This window comes from Peromyscus californicus, unplaced genomic scaffold (assembly GCF_007827085.1).
Source record: "Peromyscus californicus insignis strain IS unplaced genomic scaffold, ASM782708v3 Scaffold_22__1_contigs__length_63687245, whole genome shotgun sequence".
NCBI classification, from domain to species: Eukaryota; Metazoa; Chordata; class Mammalia; order Rodentia; family Cricetidae; genus Peromyscus; species Peromyscus californicus.
This window is the reverse complement of record NW_026294525.1, coordinates 37,225,310-37,244,297: the sequence shown is the minus strand read 5'-3', so window position 1 is coordinate 37,244,297 and position 18,988 is coordinate 37,225,310. Positions and strand designations below refer to the sequence as shown.

Genomic DNA, 18,988 nt, shown 5'->3' with positions numbered 1-18,988 from the left:
ACTTGTAGGCTGTAAATGATCTAAATCCCTTATCAGTATTCCAAGCTAACAATAACAACAACAGTACCAACATCAAAGGGTTCATAAAAGATCACACACTCCAAGTTTGCAGTTCTAGGACTTAGCTGACTTATCGATCACTGATAATTCCCTCCTGATAGCTTTATACCAACCAATCACCTACAGCTTAAGGAATAAAGAAATAAATCATCACCAACATAAATGCCTTCCAATCATACAATGATAATAGCCATTTAAAAGTTGTTCAAAATAAGTTACTTTTTATCACTCCCATTTTCTTTGCTAACATTGACAAAAATCTACTCCTTCAACTTGACAAAATATTAACTTAGTATTTAATCAAACTTAAATCTTTTGATTTGCAAATCTATTTCGTACCTGGATAAATTGGTGTTTGTTTTTATTGTAACATTGCTTATAACTTCTTGGTTGAGATAAATCAATCCAGGAACTTCATTCTCTTTTTCCCTTTGAAGCTAAGGGAAGGGATTATGGGAAAAGAATGATGCACTATGACTTAGATATCACCTTTTTGTGTAAAATGAATAGAAACATGTTGAGGCATAGTCTGGGGGTGGTATAATAATCCAGGTGAGCCATGATAGTGATATGGCCAAGAGCGGTAGCAGGAGACGTGGGGAGGAGTGGTCTGCTAGTGTTAGTCAGGGCTCATCCATTTGAGGACATTGATTGTAAGATGTGACAAGAAGGGGCTGGAGAGATGACTCTAGTGAAGAGCACTGACTCGTCTTCCAGAGGACTCGGGTTCAATTCCCAGCACCCTGTTCCAGGCATCTGACACCTTCACACAGACATACATGCAGGCAAAACCCCAGTGTTCATAAAATAAAAATTAATTATTTAAAAATGTGACAAGTAAAAGAGGCAAAGCAGATCATCAGAATTTGCACGCATAATTTGCAAAGACGAGAGTGTCATCATCTGTGATGGGAAAGAGGGAGGAAGAGGTCAGGACTGGAGTGTAGGGAGAGATCAAGAGCTAATTTTGATCATGTGACATCTAAGAACTTTTAGAGGATGAAGCCTGTGAACTGAGAATAGATGCCTTAAATTCAGAGGAGAAAATCCGCAGATGTTTTTAACTCATTTTAAAGTTATCCTGGATGAGATCACATCCAAGATAAAACAGAATTGTGTGAGATAAAACACAGAATTGTGTGGACTGCGATTTGGAGATCATAAGATTTGGAGATCAAGGAGATGAAGAGGAAACTGAAATGGAGACAAAGAGAGCCTCAGGTAATAATGAAACCAAAAGAGAATTATACCCAATTAAGGGAAATGTTTTCTTGGTGAAAACAACCATAAAACCTAATAATCATGTCTGGCTGGTCATGTAAGTGGGGCCCGAGAATTAACAATTGGTTGTTTTAATAAAAATAATTTTCACAAAGAGAGAAAACACAAGATATTGTTATAGCTTCAAAAGAGAACGGGGAAAAAGTGTCAACAATTATTTTAGCCAATTGTTTCCAGGTTTTCTTTAAAGTACAATGGTTGATAGTAGAGGCAAGTTCATGCTTTCAAAAGACACTCCTGAGAGAAGGAAATATCTAAAAAATATAAGGAACTCAAAAAAAAAAAAAAAAACCCTGGCTATCAAGAAAAAAATAACCAAATTAAAAATTGGTGTACGAATCCAAGTAGAGAAGTCTCAAAAGAGGAAACATGAATGTCTGAGAAGCACTTAAAGAAATGTTCAGCATCCTTAGCCATCAGGGAAATGAAAATCATGACCATCAGTGACATGATCCATGGAGCGCCAAGAATGAGAACTTGGTTCAGTATGACTTAGCCAGGCTCATTCAGACTTCTAGAATCTGATGACAAGTGGTTTATTTTTTATATATTTAAACACAGTAAAGCTTTGGGAAAAAAGTTTCCACCTGACAGTTACCACAACAAAGCTTTACGCATAGCAACATCTAAACTTCTTTGCAAAGTACATCTCTTTCGCAAAGCACCTATGAACTTTTCTCCAAGAATGGGTTCTATCGACTGAAAAACAGTGCTTAGGACAGGGGCCTAGGGAGGAAGGGTTTGTAATAAGCAGAATAGCAAACTCTTTTGCAAAGTACATGGGACCTCTTTCATAAGGATTGTTTTTATTGGTTGAGAAACAATACTCATGAGTTTGGGGGATTCTGGTGAAGGCTGCTGGCTCCATAGAGTAGCAAAACGATACCCAGGTTATTAACCATTCTCTATTCCACCTTTCCACATGAACAGGTGTCAATATCTTTCCCTAGATAAAAAGGCATGCATGTTTAACAATTCTGGTTTCTCTAGTGCTGTCTGTGAGCACGTGGACCTTTTGTCCTCTACAGGTCTCAATGGCTAAGATCCACAAAACAAGAATAGCTCATGCTGGTGATGATGTGGAGTAAGGAGAACACTCATCCATTGCTGGTGGGACTGAAAACTTGTACAGCCACTCTGGAAAGCAGTGTGGTTGTTTCTTGGGAATGTGGGAATGGATCAACTTCAAGATCCAGTATATCACTCTTGGGCATAGACCCAAAGGCTGCTTCATCCCAACACAGAGACACTTGCTCAACAAATTCATTTCTGCTCTATTCATAATATCCAGAAAGAGGAAACAACTTAGACGCCCGTAAACAGATGAATGGATAAACAAAATGTGATACATTTACACAATGAAATATTACTCAGCTGTTAAAAATAAATCATGAAAATTTTAGGTAAATGGATTGTATTAGAAAAATAAGTCATCCTGAGTGAGATAACCCAGAACCAAAAAGATAAATATTGTATGCATTCTCTTATATATAGATTTAGAAGCTAAGTATTCAGTAAGTAGGCTACAATCCACATAACCACAGAGGTTAAGTACATAGTAAGGGACTGGGGTGAAGGATTGGCTTAGCCTAGGAAGGAGGAACAGAATAGTTATGGATGGATGAGTGGAGGACTGGAATGGGAGGATCAAATAGGGGGAGGATGGGAAAGGGGGGATCTAGGGAGGGAATTCAGGGAGGGACAGCTAAAACTAAGGGCTATTTGAGAGTACTATGGAAACTTAATACAGTAGAAGCTTCCTAAAATATACACATATAGGAAGATGATCTAAAAGGAATACTCAAAGAACAACAGAGACTGAACCCAACTGGACAGCTCTCATCATCAAATGAAGCCTCCAATTCTGGGAATGCCTTACATCTAATCAACTGATGGCCAAAGAGGTCCCATGGGAACACCCAAACAACCAGGAAATTGCCAAAGCTATTGGATGTTCTCCACAAACTGATGGTAAGGCCCTATTGCTGAGGATAACACCCACATAACCCACACAATGCATTAAACACGAGAAGTTGAGCTGGTACCTAACTAGATCCTTCATCTCTATAGCCTAGCGTTCATGGTGTTGGAAGAAAGGTAAACATCAACCCAGCTACCAACTCTTTAATCTGCAAAGATGATCTGCCTGCAAGTCTAGTGCCAGGATGACAAAGCTTGTGGGCATAACCAACAACCAACTGATTAGACTTAAGACCCACGCTGTGAGACACAACTCATCCCCAACATCGCCTGGGTGTCAAAGAACCCAAGATCAGACAGGCCGGGGATCTAAAGGAAAACCAAATACTACTGTTCTGCTAAAGGAACATTGCCATAAAGTAACCCCTAATGACAGTCTGTTATACTCATAGACCAGTACCTTTCTCAGTCATCCCCAGAGAAGCTTCCTCTTACAGTACATAGAAACAAATACAGAGCCTCACAGCTGGACAATTTGCAGAGTGTGAGAGATGTTGGTACACTCAGTCCTAAAATGGGATGTCTTCATTAAATCCCTCCATTTCCAAGGAACCCCAGAGGAAAGGATGCAGAAACTTCGCAAGTCAGAGGGGATGGGGGATAGCAAGGAAATAAGGCTTTTGAAACACAGCAGGAGTAAGGCACTTATGAACTCACAGAAACGGACAGCATGCACAGGGCCACCATGAGTCTGTGTCAGATGGAGTACCAGCACTGAGAGAAGTGGTCACAATTCCCCATCCCTAACCTAGAAGCTATTTCCAATTGATAGTCAGTTGCAAATGAAAAAAAAATTAGTTTTCTCTAACAGTGTTTTAATGGGGATACAAACCACAATTAAGGCCTGCCCAGTCTCAGCAGTAGGTGGCCAACACAACAAGAATTCAATGGCATTTTTGGAGATTCTTTGTCTCGCAGTGTTTTGTCAGGACATTTAAAAACAAACAAACACACAAACCTTGCTGGTCCTTAGCATATATTATGGCTTCCACTTTTGTGTTTTTATGAGATTTCTGTGTGTGCGAATGTGTCTATCTCTGCATCTATATGCCTTTTTTTTGCTCTTTTTCTTCTGTTTTGTCCTCTTCTGATTTGTTTTGTTTTGTTTTATATTATTTTATTACTATTCTTTAGATTCCTGTTTGTTTTCTAAGGAGAGACAGAAAGGGAGTAGATTGAGATAGGTGGGGAAAGATCTTGGAGGAATTGGGGGAGGGGAAATTGTAATCAGAATATATTTCATAAAAAAAACCTATTTCCAACAAAAGAAAAAATAACGTATATTTGAAAGTTACAGGGAAGTTAAGGAAGGGAGCCTCAAAAGGGCGGCCATTTGTAAAAAAAAAAAAAAGTGATGTGAGAAAAATCACGTACAAAGCCAAATGCGATTACATAAAAGTGCAAGTTACTTGCTGTTTAGAAAATTTTGCGAGTAAGGTATCAGGTCTTAAGGAATTCTGATAAAAACACAAAACTTCTTTCATTTACTTTCTAGTCCACTGGAATCCAGCTGCTCCATGGAGAGCTTGGAAAAGCATGACATGAAGCTCTTGTTGGGCATATCAACTAACGTCACCATTTCCTATCCTTTCTAGAAAACCAAGGGTGCAACGACATAGAGGATTGCAACACAAAAACAACAAAGCATACCCCAGCGCCTTTAAGATGTGGGAGCGCGCGCGGGACACACCCTTGGCCCGGGATTCCCTCCAGCCGGCGCGTCCGGTGCGGTGGGCGTGGCTTTCTGTGACGTCACTGCCGTGCGCCCAAACGCGCTGGCGGGCGGCAGATTCAAACCGAGGGCGCTGGGATCTGGCGAGCGGAGTCGTCGTGTCGTCCTGGGGGAGGTTTCCTCCTGAGTTCCTCTGCCGGGCAGCCGGGGAGCCGGGCAGCGACCGCGGGGTGAGCCCGGACTGCGGCGAGTGCCGTGGACCCGCCGCGAAGATGGCCGTCTCCACCACCGTCTCGAAGCGGATCAAGCGCAAGGCGCCCCGAGCCTTCCTCAGGCGCACCTTCAAGCAGAAGAAGCCGCACCTTCGTCTGGAGACGGACTGCGACCTCCTGGTGAGTCCGGCTGTCCTGGCCCGGGAGTGAGGAGCCAGGCCTGGGACACGGCCCGGCCTGCGTCTCTTCGTGTCCTCGGCCCCCGGTAGCTATGATGGGTCCGGGACCCCGGGGGCCGCGGAAGGCCCGGGGCTTCTTAAGGGAAGCCCTGCTCCTCATTGTTTCCAGGACTAGCGGTTCAGAACTGTCCGGGATCGTGATTAGTTTACTTGAGAAGGAAGGATATATATCCTCCTATTGTCTAAAATCAGATTTGGCTTCCTGCTTCCTCTAACCCCTTTATGAATACGTTTCACCGTCGCTGCTGCACTAGGTCCCTTACTAAAGGTCTGGGATTCAAAAGTGATCCTGTTGTTGGGGAATGCATTTTCCTAGGCAGGTGATAGAGCACTCTTCAAGTTTTTAACCTTTCAAGACTGTTGTTTATCAGACTCATACTTACCCGAAATAAAACGCCTTCCCAATCCTTGGCCCCAGTCAAGCAACTAACTGTATGTTTCTGTCTCCCAAGTAAATTCAGTTTGGCAACATGATGCCCCCAGGTTGAACCACAGGAGCACTGCCTTTTCCTCTGTTCTGAAAATGCATGCCTCTTTTCCAGATGGAGGTGCAGAATTGGAGTTATTCTCCTTGCAAGGTTTCTGTTTTCTTTGCTTTGAGACAGAACTTCACTTTGTAGCGCGCTGGCCGGCCTGGAACTCACTATGTAGACCAGGCTGGTCTTGAACTCAGAGATCTACCTGACTTTGCTTCTCAGGGCCGAGATTAAAGCTGTAGGCCACCCTCGCTTTAAGATTTATTTAAAAATCATTTTTATTTATGTGTATTTGTGAGGGAAGGTCATAATGTGTGTGGGTGCCTATAGAAGCCAAAAGAAGTTAGATCCCTTGTATGTTGAGTTACAGGTGGTTGTGGGCTGCCTGATAGTGGATTCTAAGGATTCTGGTCAGCAAGAAGAGCAGCAAATGCTCTTAAGCACTGAGCCATGTCTCCAGATACTGTTTTTCTTGACTATCATAAAATTGTCTACTTTTTCTTTTTTTGATCTCTAGGGTCCATAGTCTTTTGTTAATTGATGCCATTTCCTTGCTTATATTTTTCTGCTCTCCATTAACTTCATAATCTTACCCAATGAAGTATTCCCCGTCATCAACAAAGTTCTTTCCATTTAAAGCAGTATATTTTATTCTTTTTTCTGAACACTATACCAGTTAGTTATTGAGATGCTAACATACCAGTTAGTAATTGAGATGCTAACATACCAGTTAGTAATTGAGATGCTAACATACCAGTTAGTTAATTGAGATGCTAACACTATTCCCGATGTTGTTTCATTTTTGATGTTATCTCCTAGCATAGTGTGTAGCTTTATGGGGTGATTGTCCTATTAGTCTGGGAATTAGAATCAGGAGGCTTTTGTCTTCTTTATGTTTAGCACAATGCCCTGAATCTTCTGAGTCAAATTATTGTTTGGAGTACTTGATAACTCATGTAAATAATAAAAGAAATGAAATTGTGAAAGGTACTTTTTAACTGATTGTGGGTAATGCCCTCACACATGTGGAGAAGCTGTGGATGAGAAAGTTCTGGGTAATAAATTTCCTAAAGATCCGTCATTTGTACACTGTGTATAACAAATATATGTTAAAAGGGGTTCATATATATATTTAATTTATGTATTATCTAATGATACATGTGCTTTGCTTTTAAAGATTCATTTGAATTGCTTACTCTTTGTTCATCGATTGGCAGAAGAGTCCAGGATAAATGCTTGTGAAAGTAAATCTAGAGTTATCAAAAAGGATCATATACTGGCTGCAGCAAAGGTAAAATGTAAATTCTCTCTTTAAGCAACTTAACTTTAAAAATACTACTGTGATTATTGTCTTTGTCTGATGTAAATACTTTTTAAAGATTTTTATTTTGAAATACCTATAGCCTAACATAGTGCAAGAAGAGGTGAATCGTGGTTGAAGTCAGGAAAGATTATGAGAAATGTACCAGTAAGGAAGATTGTTGACTTTTATTTAACAATATTTTGGAGATGTATTTAAATACACAACATATTCAGCATTTTTTAAACTTGTTAAGCACATGATTTTATAGTTCTCATATTAATATCACTTTGCACAGAGCAGTGCTAGCCTGGGTTACAGACCTGCTTGTGATAGCTAAGTTATCATCTCTGCCCCAGCAATTTTATGGGACTTTTTAATCTTCTTCGGTGAGAAACACCACAACTGTTAAAGTCCAAATAAGTATTTTTATGAAAGTAATGCAATGATTAAAAGCATGAAAAGTATATGTGAGTGTTTTACATTTAGACCTTTGTTTTTCCTAATTTTTTATTGCCTTTATTATGCACCCATGTATGTGCGCGCGCGTGCGTGCGTGCGTGCGTCCGTCCGTCCGTCCGTCCGTGTGTGTGTGTGTGTGTGTGTGTGTGTGTACACATGAAAGTGTGTGCATTTGTCTCAGCATACCTGTGGAGGTCAGGGCAGCTTTTGGCAATTGGTTTTCTCCACCATGTGGGGTCAAACTCAGGCTGTCCAACTTAGCACTTAGTGTCTGCGCCCACTGAGCCAACCCATGGGGCCTGGGGCCATTTTTCTTTTTAAACTGTAGTAGCTAAATTCTTATAAACATTTATTTTAATTTTTATTTATTTTTTGGAGATAATTTAGGCCTTATCCTTCCAGCATTTTTACAACTAAATATTTCCCTTTGTCTTATTTCTGCAACGTTTTATGCTTTGAAAATTGTATATGAAGTTATTCAGTGTAAGATGACCAGTCTTGACCTCTAGCAGTCATAATTCCAGCTCCATTGTGAGACTTTTACATTGCAATGGATTTATACTACTTGATACTACTTTACAGGTTTTTTTTTTTTGACGTTAAGAACATTTTTTTTTTTTTTTTTTTTTTTTTTTTTGGTTTTTCGAGACAGGGTTTCTCTGTGTAGCTTTGCGCCTTTCCTGGAACTCACTTGGTAGCCCAGGCTGGCCTCGAACTCACAGAGATCGGCCTGGCTCTGCCTCCCGAGTGCTGGGATTAAAGGCGTGCGCCACCACCGCCCGGCCGAACATTTTTTTTTTTTTTTTTTTTTTTTTGGTTTTTCGAGACAGGGTTTCTCTGTGTAGTTTTGCGCCTTTCCTGGAACTCACTTGGTAGCCCAGGCTGGCCTCGAACTCACAGAGATCCGCCTGGCTCTGCCTCCCGAGTTTTTTTTTAAACACCCTAGACCATAAATTTGTTTGGAGGGAAAGAAAACAAAAACCCTAAAACCTGGTTTGAAATCAACAGTTTTGATACTTGGATTGTAATTGGCAAGGTTCGGGAATGAAGTGACTCAGAAACCAGGTGTGATAATCTAGGGAGGTTTCACATTCATTGAGAGAAGTAAATAGGAAATCTAGGCCACTTATACTTATACTGCAGCTCAGTAATTTTTTATTTTCCATTGGTGCAATATATATCTTCATTTCCTCTCTTACAGGTAATTCTGAAGAAGAGCAGAGGTTAGAAGTCAACACATGTTTAAGAATTATATGATGTGTTAATTTAAGTGGCAACAGATCATTAAGACATTTTGTATATATTAGTTTATATGGTGGATTATTAAAACATTGACTGTATGAGCAACGTGTGCATTTTACTTTTTTTTTTTTTAGGAATTATGTTTTATTCATTGTAAATGGCTTCTTAATTTTCTTCTCTGTCTGCTGTTGTGCTTAGTATATCCAAAATGGAATCATACTGTATTAAATAGATTGAAGAGATATATTCCTTAAACTTAAGCTTGTGTCTTTGGATTTATCCAGAATTATTCAGTGAGTTTAATTTCTGAGAGAAAGCAGTATACATTAAAATCTAGATACATTTTAAGTATGTTAATTTTTGACGCATTTACAAAGCATTTCTGTCTAATTTTGTGTTGCACTATAGTAACAGTAAATTTTCTCAACTAGAAGATTGTAAGCACTAAGCAAAGTTTTTACAAACCTGTTTCCTTCTATAAACCACAAACAAGAAGTTCTAAAGCCTTTCCTCTGACGGCAGCCATCAGGTGAGCCAAGATGGGTGCATACAAATACATCCAGGAGCTATGGAGGAAGAAGCAGTCGGACGTGATGCGCTTTCTCCTGAGGGTCCGCTGCTGGCAGTACCGCCAGCTCTCGGCGCTGCACAGGGCTCCCCGCCCCACCCGGCCTGACAAAGCGCGAAGGATGGGATACAAGGCCAAGCAGCAAGGTTATGTCATATACAGGATTCGTGTCCGCCGTGGTGGCCACAAACGCCCAGTTCCTAAGGGTGCAACTTATGGCAAGCCTGTCCATCATGGTGTTAACCAGCTAAAGTTTGCCCGAAGCCTTCAGTCTGTTGCTGAGGAGAGAGCTGGACGCCATTGTGGGGCTCTGAGAGTCCTGAATTCTTACTGGGTTGGCGAAGATTCCACATACAAATTTTTTGAGGTTATCCTCATTGATCCATTCCATAAAGCTATCAGAAGAAACCCTGACACCCAATGGATCACCAAACCAGTCCACAAGCACAGAGAGATGCGTGGGCTGACATCTGCTGGCCGCAAGAGCCGTGGCCTTGGAAAGGGCCACAAGTTCCACCACACTATTGGTGGCTCTCGCCGTGCAGCCTGGAGAAGGCGCAATACTCTGCAGCTCCACCGTTACCGCTAATACACGTAATGTTTGTAAAATTCATACCCAATAAACAATTTAGGAACGTCATGTCTGCTTAAAGGTGTTATTTGTCTGTTAAAATAAGTCTGCAGATTGTCATGAAGCTTTATGGAATTATAGCGGTTAAAGTGCAATAATGTTTGATGGCTACAAGTGATGGTGTGTCTTGTTTCTGATAACCTTTTTGTCTTTGCATTACCTACTTAGGGGGTCTAAGTGTATGGTGTTAACACCATGTGGTGCCCTGTGTGTAAAATCCTGTAAAAGGACTAGGACTAGCCCTGTAGATGTGTTTGGTGCATGTGATAGAACCTACAGCTTTATTGGGATGATGCAGTCTTCTAGTTTGCTGAAGTGACTGCTTGGGAGTTTGAGTACAAACTTTTAGAGTTGGGTTTTGCTTAGAAATGAATAGGAAGAGAAGCTTTTCAACCTGTTTGTGAACATGCGTAGAAAAGAGATCAGCTACAACCCACATTTTGAAAATTGAATCCAGTGTCCCATTTTCAGAAGAATCAGGTAAAATTGGAAGAGGTTTCATTTTCTGTTAGATCTCTGGAGTATGAGTTTGATGCCAAGTAATGGGTATTTGCACCTGTGTATTTTGAAATTGGAGATTGAAAATTGGATGGGGTGGGGCATGTTTAGGGGTGGTATGGTAAGGTTGCCCTTGAAAGGGCAAATTGTTTCCCTTAAGGTTTGTAAACTAGTGATGGGTGCCATGTGGGGTTCAAGTTAATACCAACCAAGTAAACTTAAAAAGTTGTGATGAAGTTAGTATGCAATCACTATGAAGCTTCTATCCACTAGCCACATAAAAAGTGTGGCTGGGTAGTTAAAGGTAAATCCTAGACCAGTCAGTTCATCTTGGAGGTAAGAAAAGTCAGTTGGCAGTATGACTTCATTGTTTACAGTCTTCCCTTAGGTAGTGGCTAGGGTTACTTGTCCCTGGTATATTACCTGGGAGTTGTTGACATTTCACAAAGGCCACACATACCGCCACATTTTTGTTTGTGCCATTCCTTGAACTAGTTTCCCACAGTACATTTTAGTATGGAAGAAATAGATAATTGCCCTTATCACAGATCTGGGCTAGCAGGCTTGATTTAAAAAAAAACAAAACTAACTGATGCCTTTAAACTTTTTTTTTTTTTCTCTTCCGATTTTTAAAGGATGATTTTATTGATTTCCAGAAAATACTAGACTCAAAATCTTGGGACCTAGAATTCTTTTCTATTCAGCAAAACAAATCATTGTGTATAGAGGTTGTTCAACTAAAGTACTAAATGTCTGTTAAACAAAACAAAACAAAAAAAAAAGTTCTAAAGCAAGCTGACCTACTTTAGTAGATAAGATATTTCCCGACAGTAGTCATTTAGAAGCTTATTGTTTATTATTCAATATTTACTTGTAAATTTTTATTCTGAGATAATTACAGATTGTGTACGAAGTTGCAAAGCTAATATAAACATATACTCTATACTAGACACCCAGTTTCTGCAGTGGTTACATCTAACATAGTGTAATATAGCAAAAGCAGGAATTTGGTAATTGGTATATATGTAGTTCCATGTTATTTTATCATGTGTACAGATTCATGTAATTGCTACAGCCAGGATATAGAACTACTTCAGTACCACAGAGGTCTTCTTGATCCAGTTACCGTGTCCTGCCACCCCTAACCAACTAGTCTCAACTTTATAGTTTTGTCACCAAGAATGTTATATAAGTAGAAGCATACAAGAAATAACCTTTGGAGTTGTTTTTTTTTTTAACCCCACTCAGTGTACTATCCTTATGATCTGTTCAAGTCATAGTATGTTGTATGTGTTTACTGCTGAATGGTCTGGATGCCCCATACTTTGTATAGCTGTTTACTTATTGAAGCACATTTTGATATGTCTACTTTGGGGATTACTATAAATAAAATTTCTTTGAATAGTTGTAAACATTTTTTAAATGTGTATGAGTTTTCATTTTCTTCTGGGAAAAACACTTAGATGTTTGATTGATGGGTCAAATGGCAAGTGTATGTTTAACTTCAAAAAACAAACTAAATAAACAATGGTAGAATGATCACACTATTTTACATTTTCACTAAGAGTGTATGAAAGTAATTCTGTTTGCATTCTAAGGAACATTTGGTTTTATTATTTTAATTTGTAAAATTGTAGCAGCTCTGACGGGTGTGTAGTTTTAATTTATATTACACACATTGCACAGTGGCTTTTGTCTACATTGGGACTCCTGTTACAAATTGGTGAGTACTAGGAAGCTTATAAGCAAGTTTATTTCTGTCAGTTCTGCTGGTTAGAAGTCCAAGATGAGAATACTTACATAGGTGAGTTCTGGTGAGGTTTATATTAAGTTAGTTGGCTTCAGTTTACAAAGTTTTAGGAAATGCAAATTCTGTGGGAGAAAGATTATAGTAATTTTGAAGGATTTAAGATGTAGTCTAATCTACAGATCAATACTTTTAAGCACTGAAAATAAGGAACAACCAATCTAATAGCATATATTATAGTTTTTCTTTAAATTTTTATGGTGGGTGGGATAGCTCAGCAGATAAAAACAGATGCCAGATGTAGATAAAAGCCTGAGCCTTGAGTTTGATACCCAGAAGCCATGTTATGGTTAAATGAGAACTAACTCATCAAAGTTGTCCTCTAGCCTCCGATTACACATCATGGCAGAAATGGATGTACACTTGTAGCAATAATAAAATAAAAATAAAAAAAATGTAGTCATAGAATTTTAACAAAAGCAGACCCAGTTTATTTGCAAAATATGTGGTATTAGATGTGCTTTGTTTACATAAGTACAAGAAAAGTGATTTGCCATATAGGAATCTAAGCTGTAGAAGCCTCTGGAGATTATATAGGCAAACCAAGCTAGACTTGTCAACTGAGTACTGGCCGTGATAGGAAGTGGCAAGTTCACTCAGACACAAAAGTGTAGACAGAAAACAAAAATCTTTGTTTCCTAAGCCAGTTACCAAAAGGTAAAGGAAAACATTTTTCTTTGTGGAAATAGAATTTAAACTTGCATGTCAGCCTGATAAAAGGGCTCTACTTTTATAAATAGATACTAGAAGAGTGTATGTCACAGATTGTGCAAGTACATATTACAGGAAGTGAGAAAATCTGAGCAAGGGGATGCGTTACTTAAAAACAGTAAAAGCAGATGAGGTGCTTGGTTTTAAGTAGCAGTTCATGTACATGAAGAAAAGCCAGGAATACATGTTACCCCAGGTCTTTAAGACGATATTTTAAACACCTGGTCCCCTGGGCTGAGTGAGAACTGGGGAAAATAGTGTTCTTAGAGGAGCTGATAAAAACTTTTAGAGAATCACCAACCAAGTGGAGTCTGAAGTGGGAAAAGTCCAAAAGATACACCACTTGACAACTAAAATCTCTTCTAAATTTCCACTAAAACATCTCAAGAAAACCTTAATGCACTGAACATGGAGACAGACTCTGGAGGTAAGGTCCCTTTAAAGGTGGCAGTACCCACATCATATCACAAAGTCGGCAGGGAATCTATCAAAAAGAACAGCCGTGACTTGAGAACAGAAATTAAGAAATTAAGCCAGGGATGTGGAGCGTGCAGAAGGCTCAATGTTGGTACTGTATCATATTCTAGAAGCTGCCAATTGTAGTTAAAGGAGATCTGGTTTCAGGTTCTATTAGATACCAGGTGTCAAACAGTGAGAGAAGGATTATCTAAATATTGTTAACATGGGGTTAACGTAGTATTGCAACAGGAAAATGCACTCCATGGTCAATTACTATTTCAAGGTAAGTGAAGTTTTTAAAGGTAAAGTGGTTAAATGTGATATTTTGAAACGAATTTTGTATACAAAGTTCAATACCAAGAGTGGCCTATGAATAGGTTTGATAGACAATGGTTATGCAGATATCCTTACAGAAGTTTTTACTTACTTTTTTTTTTTTTTTTTTTTTGGTTTTTCGAGACAGGGTTTCTCTGTGTAGCTTTGCGCCTTTCCTGGATCTCGCTCTGTAGACCAGGCTGGCCTCGAACTCACAGAGATCCGCCTGCCTCTGCCTCCCGAGTGCTGGGATTAAAGGCGTGCGCCGCCACCGCCGCCGCCGCCACCCACCACCACCCAGCTACTTTTTGTTTTTATAAAGTGGTTCTGACAGTCTTCTGTGAGTGGATCTTGTTATTTATTTAGGGCTTGGCAAAAAGGATTCCATGCTCATCCTGACAGCTTTCACATGCATTAAGACTTATGTTGTCTTAAGTTATCTTCTAGCCTTGTTTTATATTCATTTATTATTTTACTGAATAGAATGCAAATTTTTCCAAGGCAAGAGTCTCTCGTTGAGTTCTCAAAGCCATTGTGCAGGTTTTATTTACTTCTGATAAAACTGGATTTTAAACTTAAGGATTTGAAGAGGAAGTATCAATTCCTCCAGTTGCACGTGGGCAGAAGGATGTATTTTTTTTATATATACACCCATGGCCTTCCTGAACTCTGAGAACAGTAGATTTTTGATAAGTGAACCCAAAGAATAGTTTAACTATATTAAACCCCCAACATTGAGTTTATTAATCTTGATGTAATTGTCAGTCAAAGGATGTCTGTACTTTGTATGTATTATTTGTATAAGAGTGGTAAGTAAAGTGACTATTTTACTGAAAGGGCATCTCTAGCATCTATTCATTTCCCCCTGTGTCCTCTCCACTTCTTATTTTTTCCTTCTTTGATCTTGTAGTTTTGTTGTTATTGTTGTTATTGGAAGATAGGTAAACAGCACTGGTGGTGGCATTGGTTACCGGTGGAAAAGTCACGGGCCATGGCCACGACTACCAGAGTTACAAAGAGCTTTATTAGAAGGAAGGAGGGGACCGGGGAGAGGAGAGCCGGGCCTGGAGAGAAAGAAAGATGGCGGGAGCAGAGCTGAGAGGGTGGGTGGGGTCCGTGTCTGGCTTTTTAAAGGCACAGATGGCATGACCATGCAGCGGGTACGTAGTCCCCAATACCCACTGATGATGTAAGATGCAAAATCCCTAGCTGTGCATGTACAAGATCCTAACAGTTATAGCCTCAGGGATACTAGACAGGAATGCTGCTACTAACCAATATTTCCAACTTGCCTTTAATTTTATATTCTATTAAAAATGGTTTTTCATAGTTAATCAAACAAACCACTCGTCTTGATTTGTTTGAAGCTGTATATAATAAGACAAATCGCCGGAAGGAAAATTGTATCAAAGATACATCTTGTGTAAAGTTGGAGTAGCTTTGGCTTGTATGCTTAATTTAACTTAAAAACATTTCTAGTTAATGTAAAAATATGCAAAGAAAGGAAAAATGACTAGTTCTGTTACATTTCAGCGGGCTTGTTCTGTTAAGAGTCATGACCGCCAATGTCCCTTTAGTGAGTAGCAGCACTGACTACAGATAGTATGGTGCCAGTTGGAAAGAATCTGAGGTTCGTGGCCTCCTGTAGACTGATTTAGGAAAGCCATTTGTCCCAGAAGGGAGGGCTTTGCTCAGCTGCCTGCCTGGACTGGTGAAGAAGAACCAACCAGAGGCTGGAAACTGGCAGGGCAGGTACTGTACTTGGTCTGCAGGGGGAATTTTTTTTTAAATTGAATTAGTTCTATTTAAAAATTAAATTACACATACAAATTAAATTTCTGGCTTCGTTAAAAAAGTTGGACAGTATGGCAATAATGTAGCCATAATCAGTTGGGCCTAAACAGTGGCTTCTCCTTTCAAATAACCTTTGATTTATTCTACTTAGGGCTGTTTTACTTATGTTAATATCAGCACTTTTGTTTGTAAGTATTTGAGTGAGTCCACAATCCATTTGAAAACTTGAAAACTGGGATTTCTCTTGCTATATCCAGGCAGTTTTACTGACACCCTATTCCTGACTCTTTTTGCTCTCTTTCTCAGCATAGTTCCACACTTCTCTCATGTTTCTATTAGCAGTGGTATCCCATTGGTGTCAAAGCTTACTACCCTGTGGTCCCAATGGAGCAGCCATGTCCTGAGGAATCTGGTCCCAGGTAGTAAAATATGAAAAAATGTTTGAACTTACCCACCCAATGATACTTTCCATCAACCTCATCTCTCTAATCTAAACAGGACTCAAATTTAAGACTACCTGTGAAGGCTAGGTAAGACTAATGTCCAATTTGCAACTTTCTAAGAGTTTTTGGAATTCTGCTTTTAGTACCCAGACAATAATAATGTGACATAGGATTCGACTCTTTTTATATATTCAGCCCCAAAGTGGACTGTCTTCAGTTGTAATTTTCTCTACAATAACTTTTCCCTTTATGCTGTTCCAAGAATCTTAGTAACGTATAGTTAATTGTCTTGCACTCACTCCACTGCTTCTTAACAAGTTAGAAAGGCATGGTATAACTGCACTCTAGAATTAGTACAAGCGGTATCTGGTGCTTAAAAGTGAACTCCTGAAGTCTGAACAAACACCCTATGATGCTGTTGTTAGTGGAGCATTTGGTGACATATTTTAAGGGATGGGTGATAGAAACCTGCTCTGTCTTACTGGATAAAAATCAGGCTTGGTAGAGCATAGGTTTGTGAAAACTGAGCTGCATTGAGCTGAAATCTAACAATGAGTTTGCATGTTTTTTGTGAACCAATGAATGACCTTATGATGGTAACATACAATGTAGAATAAAACTCTACAGTGAGTTTCAAAAGGACAAATCTTTGTGATCACTTGGAATCTAAATCAGAAAATGATCTCCAATTACTTAATAAAGAAATAATGTCACCCATTCTTTTTGAACCTTGGTTGATTTTTTTTTGCCTCATGAGTAACTCAATGTGAAGAAATCTAATGCAGCATAGTGACTTTAATTTTGAAATTTCTTTACTACCTGTGCTGGAAGCCATTTTCCTGGTGTGCTTGTCAGACTCCCTCTAAGTCTGCTTTCAGGGTTTCATTTCGGGGCAAACTGAAGGCCACACAATACTGTCCTATAGTCCTATAATTTGGCCCCAGGAAAGTGCTCCACATGGTGACTGATGTGACACTGGCTAACAAAATAAAAGGGGATCAGAGTGCCATCTTCCGCTGCGGGTTTCCTGGTGCTCTTTCTGTGGACGATGAGTTCCAGGGGCTGCGGGTTCATTTGGACAAAGTCACCATGAGGTGAATGTATCCCATGTGCTCAGTTCATCCTGCACACACACATCTTCAGGGAAGTGTCATGATGTTCTATTTTTGTAGCTAAGGTAATTCTGCTGTGCATTAGGTAAACAAAATTAAACTTTATTATAGTTTTAGATGATAGAATTTAGGGAGAGAGCAAGAATCAAAGAATGCAGGGTACGCCCCCTGATGGGATATGGGATTAGGGGGCGTACATAGGTGAGAGCCACAGGGCTCTTCCACCTAGACCTCCACTTACAGAAGCTGCTGAGTTTATCCTGCTGTTTGTCAACCGTAGCTGAGACGGCAGTTACGGACAGCCTCTAAAGATAATAAGGGTGCATGCTTGTATGCGATGGAGAGCCCTAATTAACTTAATGCTTTATTCCCCAGCAGCTTATTCCCTAGCATTTTAACTAGAGAAGAAAAGGCCAAGTTAGTCTTTACAGAATTAAGCTCAGGTTGTGTTGATGCGGTTCAAGAACTTGAATTATAGATTGTTTTCCCCAGATGTAGTAGCAGGCAAATGGTATCACTACCTATTTGATTTTCATGATGTGACTCTTAAACTTTTTTAAATCATCTGGATATGAAGGATATGTGAAAGCATGAGAAACAGTTTCTCTAGCACCATTAAACTCTTAATGTAGAAAGTGATGTCTAGCCAGCGTGAGTCAGTTGTACCACACTGGGACTGTTTGGGTCTTCCTCACATCACATATAGACCTTTAAGAAATGTGCTAGAAAACCATCTTTTAATTTGCTTTGCATATGTCAGACGCGTGCTAGCAGACCATTCTCTCAGAGAAAGTCATCCAAATATTGCAAAGCCTGTTTCAAAGGCTGGACGATTTCCAGTCCTTCTGTCAAAGAGTAAATAACAAGAAAAACTATTCCAAGGCCAAGTCAAGCAGAACCTTGGAGGACTTCACATTAACCTGCTTTGCACAACCACACGAGGAAACTACATGAATAACTCACACTGGGGAGCACATAAACATATAATACTCAGAACTTATTTCCCAAATTACATGTGATGACAAGGTAAACATTTGCTTAAGAACTCTTTCAAAGTGGGGGAGTGCTATGAAATTGCCAGAGGATGCTCTCCCATACCTTAAACCCCAAATTAGCTACAACTTGGCTCTGTCCAGCACCCTCAGGGGCTGACTGTTACAAATTATCTCATCTTTCGGTTTAAAGAAAACAAGAACTTAGCTTTTCCTCCAAAATTCTGTAATTATAAATGTTTGACCCGGTAGACTAAAGGTATGCTTGAGTGATAAGTTAGTGTTATTTCTGGTTGTCTGCCACTCTTTGGCAATTCAAACATCTGCCACCTGGTTTCTAATGACTCCGTGAATAGATATAATTATAATATTCATTTGGAATTTTTCTGCTGAAGAACATGACTGACCATGGTCTGGAGCTTTTTAGTATAGATGTAAATTCCAGGTAGTTGTTAATGGGTTATAAATAAGACCATGACACATCAACTTCATTTTAGTAGTTTTGTACTTGGCAATGCTGACAGCAATTAAAGTTAAAATGTCCCCAGAGATAGATCTTTTACATTAATTTTATTACAATTGTTGTAGATAGAAACAAAACAAAAACAATGCACTCTTCTTAATTTCTCTACTCTTGAATCAGATAATACTATGAGGAATATGTATTTTATCATATTCTTAGGACTCCTTCTTGCCGTGATGTATGGTCCAGTGCACATTGGGTACATAAAACA

General features: G+C 39.4%; 2 protein-coding genes across 2 annotated transcripts; both read left to right on the top strand.

The window, feature by feature from the left end:
- The first annotated feature begins 5,067 nt into the window (after positions 1–5,067).
- On the top strand, positions 5,068–8,996 carry Cenpw (centromere protein W). The gene is made up of 3 exons (XM_052751281.1): positions 5,068–5,385; positions 7,098–7,211; positions 8,884–8,996. The coding sequence occupies exons 1-3, from the start codon at positions 5,266–5,268 to the stop codon at positions 8,908–8,910; spliced, it is 261 nt and encodes an 86-aa protein (XP_052607241.1). The 5' UTR covers positions 5,068–5,265; the 3' UTR covers positions 8,911–8,996.
- Positions 8,997–9,351: 355 nt separating this feature from the next.
- On the top strand, positions 9,352–12,038 carry LOC128118542 (60S ribosomal protein L15-like). Its single transcript, XM_052751280.1, has one exon. The coding sequence runs from the start codon at positions 9,464–9,466 to the stop codon at positions 10,079–10,081; it is 618 nt and encodes a 205-aa protein (XP_052607240.1). The 5' UTR covers positions 9,352–9,463; the 3' UTR covers positions 10,082–12,038.
- The last annotated feature ends 6,950 nt before the right edge of the window (positions 12,039–18,988 follow it).

Bases quoted from the DNA above. Each gene is read 5' to 3' on its own strand.
- LOC128118542 (XM_052751280.1), top strand. From the start codon at position 9,464: ATGGGTGCATACAAATACATCCAGGAGCTATGGAGGAAGAAGCAGTCG.
- Cenpw (XM_052751281.1), top strand. From the start codon at position 5,266: ATGGCCGTCTCCACCACCGTCTCGAAGCGGATCAAGCGCAAGGCGCCC. The intron at 5,386-7,097 runs GTGAGTCCGGCT...TTGCTTTTAAAG, and splicing joins AGACGGACTGCGACCTCCTG to ATTCATTTGAATTGCTTACT. The intron at 7,212-8,883 runs GTAAAATGTAAA...CCTCTCTTACAG, and splicing joins ATATACTGGCTGCAGCAAAG to GTAATTCTGAAGAAGAGCAG.